General features: G+C 37.5%; 1 protein-coding gene across 1 annotated transcript; it reads right to left on the bottom strand.

The window, feature by feature from the left end:
• Nucleotides 1-1,916: 1,916 nt before the first annotated feature.
• On the bottom strand, nt 1,917-16,087 carry LOC121408100 (antigen WC1.1-like). The gene is made up of 2 exons (XM_041599442.1): nt 15,641-16,087; nt 1,917-3,175 (listed from the first exon to the last, which is right to left on the bottom strand). The coding sequence occupies exons 1-2, from the start codon at nt 15,915-15,917 to the stop codon at nt 2,574-2,576; spliced, it is 879 nt and encodes a 292-aa protein (XP_041455376.1). The 5' UTR covers nt 15,918-16,087; the 3' UTR covers nt 1,917-2,573.
• Between the last annotated feature and the right edge of the window lie 848 nt (nt 16,088-16,935).

Here is a 16,935-nt window from a genome sequence, read left to right as displayed (position 1 = left end):
ATCAATTGACCTACAACTTGTGCAAGATGAGCAATGATACTGGATAACCCCTATGTCCACGTTTCATTAACTATGGCTATCCATAAACTTTCAAAGTTACGATGGTAATTCGACAAATAACCCCAAAATGGCCAAAATTCATTCACCCTAAATAGCCTTTGACCTTGGTCATGTGACCTGAAACTTGCACAGGATAATCAGCATTACTTAATTACTATAATGTCCAAGTTTTATGAACTAGATCCATAAACTTTCAAAGTTATGATGGTAATTAACAACTAGCACATCAATGATGTGGAACTCATCCGGCATCTCGCAACAAAATTTAACACAACTTTAATTTCAGCCCAGTTGACACTGTAGTGAATTATATTGGTGACATAAATTGAGGATATAGAATTGAAATTGATGAAGAAATGACATAGAAGCATTTTTTGTGATCTATGAATAAATTTCATATGAATTAAGTATTAATAATTATCTAGTCAAAGTTTCTTAACTCTGTGTAGAACCTTGATGAACCTAATGTAGCTCTCACATGGAACAAAAATAACCAAAATCAATCAACAAATAAATAAGTAATTTTTGTGATTTGAAAATATATGAATGAATTAGCATATTTAATGAGTTTCAAAATTTCTTTGTTAAAATTTTGTATCATCACCTCGAGCTATTATATAAAGCAAACAAAATTGAAATTGATCAACAAATGAAGAAAAACATTTTTTGTGATTTATGAATAAATTTTGCATAAATTAGAATAATTTTCCAGACAAAATTTCAAAAATTTGTGTACAAGTTTGGTGAACCTCATGCAGCTCTACCAGATGGAAGAAAAAAAATTAAAATCTCTCAACAAATAAAGAAGAAGAGGCATTTTATATGATTTCTGAATAAATTTCGCATAAATTAGGATAAGTAATTTCCTACTAAAAATGTCAAAATTCTGTGTAGAAGTTTGGTGAACCTCAAAGTTCTACCAGATGGAAGTAAAAAATTCAAAATCAGTCAACAAATAAAGAAGCATTTTATGTGAATTTTTAAAAAAATGCATAAATTAATTTTGCATAAATTAGCATAAAAAGTGTTCTGGTAAAAATTTTAAAATTCTGTGTAGAAGTTTGGTGAACCTCATGAAGCTCTACCAGATGGAAGCAAAAAATTCAAAATCGGTCAACAAATAAAGAAGAAGCATTTTTTGAGAATTTTGAAAAATGCCCATAAATTAGCATAAAAATTGTTCTAGTCAAAATTTCAAAATTCTGTGTAGAAGTTTGGTGAACCTCATGAAGCTCTACCAGATGGAAGCAAAAAATTCAAAATCGGTCAACAAATAAAGAAGAAGCATTTATTGTGAATTTTGAAAAATGTGCATAAATTAGCATATTTAATAAATTTCACAATTCTGTGTAGAAGTTTTGAATCCCCTACCTAGTGCTATCATATAAAGCAAACAGATTTTAAATTGGACTTGAAATGGCGAAGTAGTAGCATTTTGAAATTGTGTGCGGACGACGGACGCCAGGCCACGGCATAAGCTCATCTTGCGCTTCGGGCCGGATGAGCTAAAAAAACCTCAACATGGCCAAAGTTCATTGACCATAAATGACATTTGACCTTGGTCATGTGACCCGGAACTTGCACAGGATATTTAGCATTACTTGATTACTCTTATGTCAAAGTTTTATGAACTAGATCGATAACAAATAAAAGTTATGATGGAAATTCAACAAGTACCTCCAACATGCCTAAAGTTCATTAAAGCTGAATGACATTTGCCCTTCGTCATGTGAGCTGAAACTCAGGAACGATGTTCAGTAATACTTGTTTAACCTTATGGCCAAGTTTCATGAACTAGGTCCATATACTTTCTAAGTTATGCTGTCATTTCAAAAAATTGACTGTCGGTTAAGATTTGGTGTTGACACCGTCGCCGTCGGAAAAGCGGCACATATGGTCTCACTCTTGTATGCAGGTGAGACAAAAATGATTGGGTACATAAGTTTATAGCAAGAAAGGGGGAAAAAGCAAAGAAAAGAAAAGGGTGGAGATTAGACTGAGATAAAAGGTACTTAGAATTACAGACCAGTTCAGTCACACAAGCAGTCACTAAGTCATGAAAAAACATTGCGCTCAAGGAAAAAAGAAGAAGGCGGAACGAATGACAGGACATAAAAGACAAAACGAAACAAGAAACAAGGCAAACACAAGAACATGATAAACATATAAGAGAAAAAGTGTTAAATAGGGAAGGGCTGACCACCATGACCACAGACTAGATTAATCTTGCAAAATAACAAAAATTGATAAAACCAGATTTAAAATAAGACATAACAATAACTGAATGTATATCATAAATATATAATAAATTCAAGGATGTATTGATCAAACTCTTCAGAAATTAAAATGCCGGTTCAGTTGTGAGGAATCATACGAACATAAAGAAAATAATTAAGGTTGGTGGAGCCTTTGTAGCAGACAATATGATCAATCATCAAAGTGAGGAAAGTTTTCATCATCATACCAGAGATGTATAGCACCAATGTTTACCTTGCGCATTATCCCTGAGATGGTTATACGACTGTTGTATTCTCACTTTCTGTAAGAGTATCTTGTAGAGCAATTCTCTCATCAGCATCTGTTAATACTGTCACAACATCTGGCAATGATTGTCCAGACCGGGCATTATCTGGTGATGGAAAAATTGGAGCCACAGCATCATATGAAGGTGGTGGTGATAACGGTATCGGGATGGGCTCCCTTCGAATCCTTTGTTCTCTTGCTGATGAGGGACCAGCGATGGTAATTACACGCAAGGTGTTGTTACCAACTTCAAAGGTCCTTGCATATGACGGAGGGGGTGATGTTGGAGCAGGGGATTGCGGTGGGAGAGTGGTATCACCTGCATTATTCACCTGACTGTAATCATTTGGACGTGTCAGGACGTCTGTATAGGAGGGTGGAATGATATCGCCAGATGCAGGTGTGCTTTCCCTTTGATTCACCACGGCGCAGCTGTTGTCTCGGATGTTGTTGATGGTTTCTACATTAGAGTTGACACGTAGACGTCTCATGACACAGGCACAAAACATACAACCTACACAAACGACCACTAGGAGTGTGATAAGAATGGTCGCTGAGCCAATACCCATGTTCAGAGTGTTGGAAGGTAAACCTGGATGGATACAAATTAAAAAGAAAAAAACAATCGAGAGGGAATATATTTCTATTACCAAAGGTTTTCACTAAGTTACAATATAAACAAGGCAAAAGCGATTTTGTGTCTCGCCCACTCATGAATATAACCAGAAACATCATGATTTGCGAGGGCACGCAACAGAACTGTATCAAAACTTCATTGCGAAATGACTGGGACGGAATAACAATTGTCATAAGAGCCTTGCACGTGAACTTTATTGTTGACCTGAAAATGACCTTTGACCTTACCGTGTGACCTCCAACTGCAGCATAACATGCAGGTCTCCAAGTCCATCTACCATTGTGGAGTTAAGTGTCATAAGAGAATCTTGCATGTAAACTTTAATGTCGACCTGAAAATGACCTTTGACCTTATAATGTGACTTCTGACTCCAGCATAACATGCAGGTCCCCCAAGTCCATCTACCATCCAAGTTTGGTCGAAAGGTGACTTACAGTTGGCCTTAACCCATGTTGAAACTAAGTTTAATTCAGAGTTGACTATCTGATAAAGACTTTCTATGTTTGTGTGCGAAAGGAAAAGATTGGTGTCATCTGCATACATAATAAATGAAAATAAGTCTGAGGATCTGTTAAAGTCATTGATATAAAGTATGAAAAGCAGCGGGCCAAGTATGGAACCCTGAGGGACACCGCAATTAAAATTTCTCAATTGTGACATTTGATTTTCAATGCTAACATATTGTTGGCGTTCGTGTAAATAATTACGAAACCAGTCCAAGACAATGCCTCCGATACCATAATGTGACAATTTATATAAAAGAATTTGGTGGTCTATTGTTTTTAACGCTTTAGAAAAATCTAAAAACATTCCTATCGTATGGGAGTCTTTGTCAAAAGAGTTAGCTACTTTGTTGATTAGGGACAAGATAGCATGAGATTTATTATGATGTTTTCTAAAACCAAACTGACAGCAAGTTAGAATTTCATTTTATTTGGAAAAACACCAGTTCTCAAAGACAAATTACATATATAAGTAAGAGGTTCAATAATACAAGAAGTAATCTTTTTTGTTATGGCGTTATCAAAACCGTCATGTCCACAACTCCGTTTGCTATGTAAATTATTAACTATATCAAGAATTTCTCTCTCATCCACTGGGGCAAAAAACATAGAATTCGGGTTAGGATTAGGTAAATATTAATGAAAACTTTTGTTACTGTCTGGTATCTTACTGGCTAAATTTGGGCCAATCTCTAAAAAAAGTTATTAAAGTGATCGGAAATTTCTTGTACATTATCAATAATTCTATTATCGATTTGTATCTTAGATACAGAATTTTTCTTTTCATGTTTATTCAATACTTCATTTATAATTTTCCATGTATTTCTTGCGTCTCTTTTACATTTCGTGAACTGGCAAGAAAAATAAATTCCTTTTTTCTCATTGTAATAGCCCTGTCAGTGTGTTTTTTTAATTTGAATATCTTGATTTAACCTACCTTTGACCTAACCATGTGAACTCCAACTGCAGCCTAACATGCAAGTCCCCAAGTCCATCTACCGTCCAAGTTTGGTTAAAAAGTGACTTACAGTTGCGGAGTTAGGTGTCATAAGAGAGTCTTGCATGTAAACTTTAACGTCGACCTGAAAATGACCTTTGACCTTATGTGACCTCCAACTAAAGCACAACATGCAGGTCCCCCAAGTCCATCTACCATCTAAGTTTGGTTGAAAAGTGACTAACGGTTGCAGAGTTAGGTGTCATAAGAGAGCCTTGCATGTAAACTTTAACATTGACCTGAAAATGACCTTTGACCTAACCATGTGACCTCTGACTGCAGCCTAACATGCAAGTCCCCCAAGTCCATCTACCATCCAAGTTTGGTTGAAAAGTGACTTACGGTTGCGGAGTTAGGTGTCATAAGAGAGCCTTGCATGTAAACTTTTAACATTGACCTGAAAATGACCTTTGACCTTACTGTGTGAACTCAAACTGCAGCATAGCATGCAAGTCCCCCAAGTCCATCTACCATCTACTATCCAAGTTTGGTCGAAAAGTGACTAACGGTTGCGGAGTTACGTGTCATAAGAGAGTCTTGCATGTAAACTTTAACGTTGACCTGAAAATGACCTTTGACCTAACCATGTGACCTCTGACTGCAGCCTGACATGCAAGTCCCCCAAGTCCATCTACCATCCAAGTTTGGTTGAAAAGTGACTTACGGTTGCGGAGTTAGGTGTCATAAGAGAGCCTTGCATGTAAACTTTTAACAGTGACCTGAAAATGACCTTTGACCTTACTGTGTGACCACCAACTGCAGCATAACATGCAGGTCCCCCAAGTCCATCTACAATCTACTATCCAAGTTTGGTCTAAAAGTGACTAACGGTTGCGGAGTTAGGTGTCATAAGAGAGCCTTGCATGCAAACTTTTAACATTGACCTGAAAATGACCTTTGACCTTACTGTGTAACCTCCAACTGCAGCATAACATGCAGGTCCCCCAAGTCCATCTACCATCTACTATCCAAGTTTGGTCGAAAAGTGACTTACGGTTGCGGAGTTACGTGTCATAAGAGAGTCTTGCATGTAAACTTTAACGTTGACCTGAAAATGACCTTTGACCTTACTGTGTGACCTCCAACTGCAGCATAACATGCAGGTCCCCCAAGTCCATCTACCATCTACTATCCAAGTTTGGTCGAAAAGTGACTTACGGTTGCGGAGTTATGTGTCATAAGAGAGTCTTGCATGTAAACTTTAATGTTGACCTGAAAATGACCTTTGACCTAACAATGTGACCTCTGACTGCAGCCTAACATGCAAGTCCCCCAAGTCCATCTACCATCCAAGTTTGGTTGAAAAGTGACTAACTTGTGGAATTAGGTGTTATAAGAGAGTCTTGCATGTAAACTTTAACATTGACCTAAAAATTACCTTTGACCTTACTGTGTGACCTCCAGCTGCAGCATAACATGCAGGTCCCCCAAGTCCATCTACCATCTACCATCCAAGTTTGGGTTGCGGAGGTAGGTGTCATAAGAGTCTTGCATGTAAACTTTAACGCTGACCTGTAAATGACCTTTGACCTTACCATGTGACCTCTGACTGCAGAATAACATGCAGGTCCCCCAAGTTCATCTTCCATCCAAGTTTGGTTGAAAAGCGACATACGGTTGTGGAGTTATGTGTCATTAGATTTGTGATGGACTGAAGACATTTGGAGTCTTAAGTTTCGCCTTCACCTCTTGGGGGTGAGACAACAAAGGAAAACTGGCAAGTCATGGTTAAGATTCTTTCTGCCTTGACTTTATATCTATTCGAATGATTTCCTAAAACACTGAAAGGCAAACCTTAAGGCTTATAAATATGTTGTGTTCTATTACAAGTGCTTTCTCGTCATAGCCTCCTCAAATGGATTTATAGCAATGGGCTTTATGAAATGTTACATCTGTCCACATATACTCACTAACAAACTAACTTGTTATACCTGGGCTGTCTAATATAATAACATACAATCAATAATTACAATTAATCGCAACTTTTGTACACGATCTGATAAAAGCTACTCTCAATTTTTTATTTCATCACAAAAAAATTAAACTGGGTTCCACAAGAAACTAATAAAACTTTTACAAGCGCACTACACAAATTCCACTCAGTCAAAATGAACAATATTTGAAACAAGTGGATCGTCTCTGGTAGTCTCGCCTGCATTTAAGCGATTCTATATAGCAGAAGTGCTCACTTTGAAATCAACCTCTTATGATAATACAATACAATGTTCATTGACCCAAAATGACATTTGAACTGTAACCTAAGACTTGTGCAAAACAAGAGTATCACTGATTGTTTCATGAACTAGATCCATAAAATTTCAAAGTTTTGATGGCAATTCAACAAATACCCCCAACATGGCAAAGTTTGTTGACACTAAATGGCCATTGACCTTGGTCATGTGACCTGAAACTCGCACAGGATATTCAGGGATACCCGATTGCTCTTATTATCTTATGTGATTGTTTCAGTCATTTAAAATTCTAATGTTAAGTTCCTGTAACTTCTTTTTGATTGAGTCAATCACTTAAACATGCCCATGAATGAATGTGTAATAAACTGGGAACTTTGTTCAATTCCATCTCATTTTTACAGGTCTTTCTTTGGCCATTTTGTGACTTTGGATTCAGAAACCAATTGAGTCACTGTAGCCCCTTTGTGATTTAATGATTATCTTAACTACTGACATGTGTTTGGTATAAAAGAATATCAAAGCTAGCCTGTGTAAAATCATCATTCATTTGCACTTAGTAGAATTTGTCAGAAGTGTAAAAGTTTGATCAATTTCTTTTGGAACCCAGTATATTATGCTGCAGTGAACACAAGTGATGGGAATGTCGCCTTTTGAAAAATAATGATTTGAGACAAACTAGTTCAGACTAGAAAAATATTGATGTGGCAACCCAAGGCTGATAAAATGTAGCTTTCACATCTACACTGACCATAGTTTAGTTAAAAATACCTCCTTCACTCTCCTCCCAAACGTCTACAAAATTTGATTTTAACGCATGTTAGGCATGCACAGCTTATTAACACTTGCTTGGATTCTTTTGAAAAGCTCCTTGGTGCTAATGATAAATGAAGACTTAAACTCGTTCAGAGCCATCGGCATCTATAGTTGCCCATAACCCTGTCATGCAATTGGCAGCTATAGATGCCCAAATAATTTGTTTTTTTTTAACCAATTTTACAGCCATAAAATCAACTTCATATTCTGTGCTTTTCATGTTGTTGTACTGGCAAGGAATCCACAACTGATTTTGTCATATGAAATAGTGGTTTACTTAGACATTCTTTTTAGTAAAATGGTATTTTGCATCAGTATATTTGAAGAGTTAATTTCGGATATTGCCGCGAGTAAAATCAAGATTTTCCCTATATTGAACAAGTGTGTATCAATACATGTACTTCCATGGGACAAGCAAAAGGAGAGTGTGCGTAGGCATTCAGCTCCGAATTGACCAGGACAGAATGGTACGATGTCTCTGGTTGATCTTTTAGTTTGACATCTCAATTGAATTATCTCAAATATTTGATTCAACAAAGTATTAGTCGTAATGAAAAATGATTCTAATTGTAAATTTATTTTTATATGAAAAAAATCCATTAAATCACTTAGGCAGGATAATGATATCGAAATTCAAACAAAACGAGCGATCTAGTATCCATCCCACACGTGAAGTTCATTTTTTCGGTGCATATATCGTCTGCTACTACTCATGAGTTGATTCGTATACATAAGTTACTTGGTTCGAACATAGTATTTTTTACTTGTTTGAATGTACATGCAATCACTATTTTTAATCATTTTTTATCATTATTTTTCGTAGTTGTTGAAGAGTGAAGAGACTCTGTCTTGGACTTGTTTCATTGTTTGTCCTTTGGAAGGTGCACTGTGCACGTGCAGTAAGTGCAACGCCAGTATGTTGTATTAGTATAATAATGATGATTCGATGTTGCAACCACTAAGTGTAAGCGCGCCACCTTGTGTTGGTCTCTTGGCCATGGTCATTAAAGAAAGTCACACGTAACCTCAAAGTTGTCTAGTTTATTTACTTAAGTCTTACTTTATTAACCCTTGGCGTGGTGGCAGCTGTATTCTATCCACCCATCGATTATGAATAAGCCTTCCTAAGTTTAATTTAACCCTGTAAATAAGGGCTAGGCACGCCATGTTTTATATTATCGGTGGTAGACGAGAGGTTGGGTTACTTCCCGAAGTCGGAGGATAAATTTGTGTAGTCCCACATATACCATGGCCAGGGCCGCGTTAACCGCCGCGGCAGCCGTTCACGATGCGGCTAGCAGGTCATCGCAACCATCAGGGTTGCGTCAGTTTTCTGCTAACAGGCAGATGTTGCTTAGACCTTGTTTTTGTGCCCGTACAATTGATAATTCGCGGATTAATGTGGAATTGAAGAGCGGATCACAGCTCAATTTAATCACTGAATCTGTAGCAGATGATATTGGTGTTGAGATTCTTATTGATGATTTCGGTTTTGATGATTACTATGTTGATGATGTTTCCATTGTTAGTCTCGTCGATCAGACCCACATTGTGGGTGTGACTCAGTTCACATTATTATATGATGGTTGTGAACTTTGGTTTGATGGTGTGGTAGTCCATGATGACTTCTTGCATGGTTCTCGCAGTATTGTCGCCGGGGCTCCATTTATGGAGCAGAACGATATTTTGGTTCGCCCCTCCAAGCAGTTGATCATGTTTGGAGACAGTGCTACTTTTTGCTATGCTTCGTCATCTCAAGCGGCTCTGCCATGTTTTCGTGATGTTGATCTCGCTGGCATACATTCAATTACAACGCACTCTCTCATTGATCAGGAACGTGAGAAGAATGAGAGTGAAATGAATGATAGTCATGGAATTAATAATCATGTTACATTAGGGATCACGGTCACACCAGTAAACACTAACATACACAAAGGAGATGTTCGATATGAGACGCGTCATAGTGAGACGAATGAATCTAAAAGTAATAATTGTAAATCTTGGAATGGAGACCAAAGAGATGAGACTAGTGATGGTGAGGCTCATGAAACTAACAAAGGTGAAGTGAAACCATGCATTGTAGATGATGGTTATGAGAGTAGTGATGATGGAGGTCATGACTCTAACATAGTTGATGTGAAACAATGTAATGCAGATGATGGATACATGACTAATGATGAGGTGAATGTAACAAACAGTGCTGACATGAAAGGATGGAATGAAGAGGTTGAGTATGCAGCTTGTGATGGTTTAGTTTATGAAAGTGACCAATGTGATGTGAAACAATGGAATGAGGAAAATGGATATGAAGCTAATGTTATTGTTGATGTGCTTATTGGTCACACGAGAGATGTAAAAGAAACAAGGAAAGATAATGTAGGGTCTAATGTTGATGATGTAATTGGTCAGGATATCGATGCCAGTGTGCCCTCATTGTTCCAAGAGTGTACTGTTACAGACACTCATGAAAGCAGTTCATGTTCTCCAGTTTCACGTTTGAGTGATTTAAGAACTTCAGTTCATTGCATTGATTGTTGGCATGGCAATGTTGCCTCTCCTACTTCAAGTGGATCGAGTCGCTCTCCACTTTCTGCCGATGATTTTCAGTCTTTGTTACTTTGGGATTGTTGCCAATCCAACGTGATCTATAGTTTCACAGAGTCCCTTGATTTTGATCTTAGTCTGAACTATTGTTCTCACTCTATGTCTGATGTGACAATTTTGTCTAACTTGACTTTGCCGGATGTGACAGTTTCGCCTACCTTGACTTTGTCTGATTTGACAGTTACGCCTACCTTGACTTTGCCCGATGTGACAACTTTGCCTGACGTGACGGTATTGCCTAACCTGACTTTGCCTAACATGTCGCCTGATATGCTACTGGATCGTTGCATTGGTAGCAACCGTGTCGTTAACCGTGGAGGTACCGTGCTGCCTCATGATCAAAGGTTTGACACTCCTGGATGTGTTGATAGCATGTCCGTTACCGTTACACCATCAGCCGATCCGGTGTTACCCTTCGTCGTGAGTCACGGCCACAGAGCAAACACTGGGGTAACCGCTATGCCTCTGTGCCCGGCTAACGTCGGCAGCAGTAGCTCTACTTCACAAGCTATCTATCTTGCAAGGGTACCATTTGTCGTGGAAGGGTTGATTTCGCAGGACTTTCAGTTGTTCACCCTGCAAGCGTCACTTTCAACTGAATGTCCTTACTCGGCTAGCATCTCGATCGCTAAGAAGCAAGTTCAGTCCATCTGGACGGATGTCGCTTGCCATACTCGTCCTCCGGATCAGCCCATTGCTAACTTAGAGCTTGGCCCTGCTGAACTGTCCACTCCTGAAGGATGTCATCATGCTCGTCCGCCAGATCAGCCCCATGCTATTCCAGGGCATGGTCCTGCTGATCTGTCTGTCCCTGAAGGATGTGTTCGTCCGCCAGATCAGCCCCATGCTAGTCCAGGACATGGTCCTGCTGGTCTGTCTGCCCTGGTCCCTGGAGGTTGTCGTCACACTCGTCCACCAGACCGGCCCCATGCTAACCTAGGGCATGGTCCTGCTGGTCTGTCTCTCCCAGTGGAAGTGCTTCGCGGTTTAGGCCTCCATCACCTAACTATTGATGGTACAGAGACATTTGTTACTTGAGCCCGGTTCTGCTCGGCTAGCTTTCCCAAGCATTTACAGGCCCTCTGTGTCGGATAGTGACCGTTACAGATGTGGACAATATGTTTTTATTTTGATTTGACTCCCAATTTTACCATGTGATCATGAGGAATGGACTAACAGGAGTTTCATCGCTTGATTCGAATTTGCCTTTTGAGTTATCAACTGATGCCTAATTGATTTTATATACCAATTACCATGATGATTTGTTATGTTTATTTGCAGGTATATTCGCTGCGATCAACTGGCGTTAAAATGCTTTCTTTATATCATTGATAGTGATTTTGATTGTGTTCTTATGTCGAAATGTTTAATTTCATTTCTTTGCAGGTATTTTTATGTTACAGGATTGCATTTTGATAAGTGATTTTGGTTGATCACAATAAACAGCTCTATGATGTTTGTCATTGATTTGTGTGGTGTATTTTGGGTGAGTGATTTTGCCAATTATGAGTTTTGTTGATTTCATGAATGTATATTTTTATGATTTTATGCTGGTGATGATTATTTGAAATTTGCTAATATAATCCTTTCATAACAGTATTTATGTGCCTACAGTGATATTTGAGAAAATGATTTCTGCTTCGTTCTGATATTTGTGTACTTTTGTTTTACGTAATGATTTATATGCCTTGTTTTCAGACATTGTATCTTCGTGAATCATGTATTGTGCCTAGTACTTTTGAACAGTCATAAATTGTGGGTAAGTGGCTGTTTTTTGTATTTGATTCCCCTTTTGCGAGCAATTTTGATAGCATTGAGATGGTATGAGACTGCTTATAACTTATTATTTTTTGTCTTGTTGTGCCATCCTTTTTGATGATCATTACAAAATAATGTTATTGCTATTAGGGTAAGACTGTCGATCTGTGCATTAATTGTTATGTGGACATGTTGCACTGAGGTCACTATATTGCTTTTGTTTCATTATTTGAGCTATTTGCCGATATGTATGTTCTTTTTAATGCAAATTTATGGTTGTTCAATTTGTGTCATATTGGTTTTTGGTGCACAGCATTAATTGAGCCTTGTGTTTTGGACTAGATTAGGGTCGAATTTTTGCTTTTATAATTTGATGCCTAGATAGGGATAATGATATATACAAATTTGGTTTTCCCATTCTTGATGATGGAGAGAGATGGGAAGTGGTGATGCCGTTTGATGTTATTTGAATTGTGACCTTTGTTGTATTAATATGTTAGTTTAGTTTTCAACTTGTTATGATACATTGGTGTCTAGATTTATCAGAGTCTTACACCAACGGAGATCTAACCCTTTTATTCAATAGTGAGCTAGTTACGAATCATCATGATTTTGTTATACAGATTATATTGTAAAAGAGGAGTGAAAAGTAAAAGGCAGTCACGCCAGTATGTTGTATTAGTATAATAATGATGATTCGATGTTGCAACCGCTAAGTGTAAGCACGCCACCTTGTGTTGGTCTCTTGGCCATGGTCATTAAAGACAGTCACACGTAACCTCAAAGTTGTCTTGTTTATTTACTTAAGTCTTACTTTATTAACCCTTGGCGCAAAGCAAATGAATGTGAGTTGACGAGATATGACAGGGGCTTGCGTTCGTTTCACTCTCCATCATCGGCGCAATTCCCCTAATTTTCCTTCTTACCTGTCGCTTTGTTGTTAATTAGAGCTAGAATCTTCATCATCAATATCTTTTTCTTCAACAACAAATTGTTTCAAAATCCAAACCTAGATACAACTTCTGGGTTTTATTTCATGATCGCACTACTCAGTGACAGTGTAGAGAAATCGCACGTTAACTACCATTCGCAATAGGTTTTGCACGCAGGTGGAGCTTGATGTGGGAGAGCCAATAACGTCTCTGGTACCATCATACACGTCACCAAATTCGAGTCAATTCAGAGACGCTTTTTAATTAGTGATTTCCACCTATGTTTTACTGGTTATTTTCAAATGACTTAATGATATTTCCCACATCATTACCTTTCTATTGATCTATAATAAGGCCATATGTTCATAATCAATATATTTCTCTTTCAATAATTATATAGGATAATAATAATAATATAGGGTATTTATATTGCGCACATATCCACCTTGTTAGGTGCTCAAGGCGCTCCTATATTACCCGGCTAAGCTAGGCGTTCATAGCGCACACAGCTTTTTAAGGAATAACTTCCTACCGGTACCCATTTACCTCACCTGGGTTGAGTGCAGCACGTGGATCAGTTTCTTGCTGAAGGAAATTACGCCATGGCTGAGATTCGACCCCACTACCCTCTGTTTCAAAGTCCGAAGACTAATCCACTGGGCCACAATGCTCCACATAAGACAGGGTAAGACAGGGTATTGTACAGTGCGTATCTATAAAAAAAGGACAGTTTTGAAGTCTATAAAAAATTTGTTTCAACTTATTATATCCATATTCTGGTGTTAATAGATGCTCTGAGATCTTATCTTTGAAATGCCATTTTAAAAAATAAATTTTGTTCTTGCTTGAGCGAACACGGGATGTTTTTGTTGGGGGTTCAAAAAAGAGGTTTGCACAAAAATGGCAGAAATGAGAAATTTGATGATTATACTTCTGGCTAATCAGCAGACTTCCTCTTAATCTTTTCATTATCTTTGCCATAATTTTCGAATTATGCTGTCAGATTTATCTTTTTATCTGAATATTGTTTTCATTTAAACTTCTTTTACCTTTGAATTTTCCTTCATAAGTAAGAAGAGACTTTTTGTCAACCAAAGTAAGAAGATTTGCATTATCAATTGGGAGAATTTGTAATTATTCAAATCCTTTAATTATGTGAAAAATTATGTTATGGTACCTTTAAAATTATTATGTGAAAGACATTATGTTATGGTACCTATAAAATTATTATGTGAAAAAAATTATGTTATGGTACCTTTAAAATTACTATGTCAAACAAATTATGTTATGGTACCTATAAAAGACATGAATCCTATTTTCAAGGGGTTACTGAATCCTTCACCAAGTGCTTGACAGGACAAACAGGAAAGGATTCATGTCTTTCAATGGCAATGGTGTATTGAGTCAAGTTTGAAGGAGCAAGATATGGCAGATCGGGTAAAATGTATAAAAAAGTTGTGAAGTGAGCAAGCAAAAATTTTCACTTTTTAATTAAAATATCAAATTTTGTGATTTTGACATAATATTCAGAAAATGATATCATTTTCCTTTCCACTTTTTTTTCGTGGTCATGATATTTTATCCATCAGTATGCCACTGTTCAAAGGCACCATAACCTTTGGAGCACACAATGAAAGGATTTGAAAAAAACGCGCTCTCCCATACTTTGGTTTATAAAAAATGTTCTTGCCTATAGAAGGAATATTCAAAGCTAAAAGAAAACATATTAAAAAGGAACAGAACTATTCGAGCAAATAAGTAGATTTTAAAATGAATTTTGACCGAAATTCGAAAATTATGGCAAAGATAATGAAAAGGTTAAAACAATTCTGCTGATTAGCAAGAAGTCCGACCATCATATTTATCATTTTATGCCATTTTGGCGAAAGCCTCCTTTTTAACCCCAGACAAAAACATTCCATGTTCTCTCAAGCATGAACGAAACAAAATTATTTTAATGGCATTTGAAGGATAAGACTCCAGAGCATGTATTGACACTAAAATATAGAGATCATAATTTGAAACAAAAAATCTTATAGACTTTTCAAATCTGTCCCATTTCTTTTTATATGCACTGTAGAGGATGTAGCATGGAACACTCAGAAAGACACCAAACTCTGAGGTAAAAGGGACGCTGAAATTTTATTGATATTAACTAATCGCTCACAATTAAATGACAAAGCTTCATTGGGAAGTATTGGCGAGTAATGCACACACACTTACTTGTCAGTAAAATTTTGATATCATTGACTAACTTGAATAGCATGTGCGATAGACCTGAAACAGCCTCAAGCATATAGTGGACTCAATAATCCAAAACTGTGGGTTCAATCTCTTTATAATCAAACCATAACAAGTGTTTTGCACCCAGGAAAAGCATGCATTCATTACCAAACTATTTCTCAATATATTAGCACTAAATTTTAAAGCATAAAATCTGCAAAACAAAACAATTCTTTACATTGTGGTTTAGAAATCATCTTCATGAATTTTGGCCATTGATTTTCTGTGTAATTATAGTAACACCAACAATCCCAACTCATGACTGACCAATAGTATGAAAAATTAACTTTGATCGGTCTTGTGTTGGTTTTATCAGTGTGATTTGGAGAAAATCTCACCAACACCAGATGGAACTGACAGGAGAGGCATTTCCGTCCATCTAGCTGGACCACCAAACTCTGAATCAGCTGAACAGGTCACTCCAGCATCTTCATGATGCATGCAGTTATGAGTACCCACAGGTGCAAATGAACAGCTCTCAAGACTCGACTCAGTACCGGTACATGACAGATCATCAAGAAGAATGTCGCCACTGCCCATTCCGAACTTTGCACTGACATGGACACTGACCACAAAAGGATAACCAAGCATCTTACAGACGACGAGACCATCCATGATACTAAATTGATCGTCACAGATGGTACCAATTCTATCATCGATCTGGAGTTGGATTGTACCAGAGTAAGGTCCAGGTCCACCAACGAGGCTCACTTTCCATTCTGAAAGACAGACAAAATCAGCAAAGAAAATTCATACATTGCTTGAAGCATCCAACTGAGCACCCAATTAGAGTAGCCAGGCTACAGATTGGGTATAAGCATGCAGCACTTAGAAACATTGTATTAAAGATAAATTCCAATTTTGGTAACGATCCCAAAATGACTTTTTACAGAATCTAATATAATGACCACCCAAGTGTCTGTTTGTATGAATAAACAATATGTGCCAAAGGATTCTGGGAGAAATTGTGTAATTGCTGAGATATAAGCAAAATAAGCACGGATTCGGTCACTTCCGTCGGGTCTTTATTCCAGCAATAATAATACACTGTCCCACGTGTGCCTATCTGTGTTGGTGATCTTCAGTGTGAAGGTTTTTCAGCGTAGATTTCAAGATTTCACAAAGTTCAGTTTATGTAACTGTACCAGATCTAGATCCTTGATGATATTCTGACAATTAACCCTATCCAGGCCGGGGTATTTTGGGAGTTCATATGGCCGGGGGGGGGTAGGGGGCCTCCCAGGCCCCCCCCTTGAGATCTCGGCCGTCGACCGCGCGATCGTGCCGAAAATTGGCACGCAGGTTGTCTGGGATATAATCTACAAAATTGTATAGCAATTTTTTTCATGCGAATTTTTTATGCTAATTTATGCGTAATTAGTTTTCAAAATCATACTTTTTCCTCTAACTCCATAAGTAAAGCTCCAAATGTTCTAATTTTTGGCATAGAATCTCTTTGTGATGTTTTTAGCAAGTGTACATGAAAAAAATTGTGATATCAGATCGATTTCTTATGTATTATATTGTTTTTTGCAATTTCTTATGTATTTCTTTGTTTTTTTGACCTTTTGTTTTTCATTGTTTTTTCAATGAAATTCGTTGGGGACTCTTCTAAGATCATAAACAGCATAAA

The sequence above is a fragment of the Lytechinus variegatus genome, chromosome 2, assembly GCF_018143015.1.
Source record: "Lytechinus variegatus isolate NC3 chromosome 2, Lvar_3.0, whole genome shotgun sequence".
Taxonomy (NCBI): Eukaryota; Metazoa; Echinodermata; class Echinoidea; order Temnopleuroida; family Toxopneustidae; genus Lytechinus; species Lytechinus variegatus.
Note: the sequence above shows the minus strand (reverse complement) of the source record. Positions and strands in the feature narration are given on the sequence as shown.

What these genes read in the sequence shown, in the direction of transcription:
- LOC121408100 (XM_041599442.1), bottom strand. Translation starts at nt 15,917, where the DNA reads ATGGATGGTCTCGTCGTCTGTAAGATGCTTGGTTATCCTTTTGTGGTC. An exon ending in GTCAGTTCCATCTGGTGTTG is followed by an intron (nt 3,176 to 15,640) that starts GTGAGATTTTCT and finishes GTATCCATCCAG; the next exon opens with GTTTACCTTCCAACACTCTG.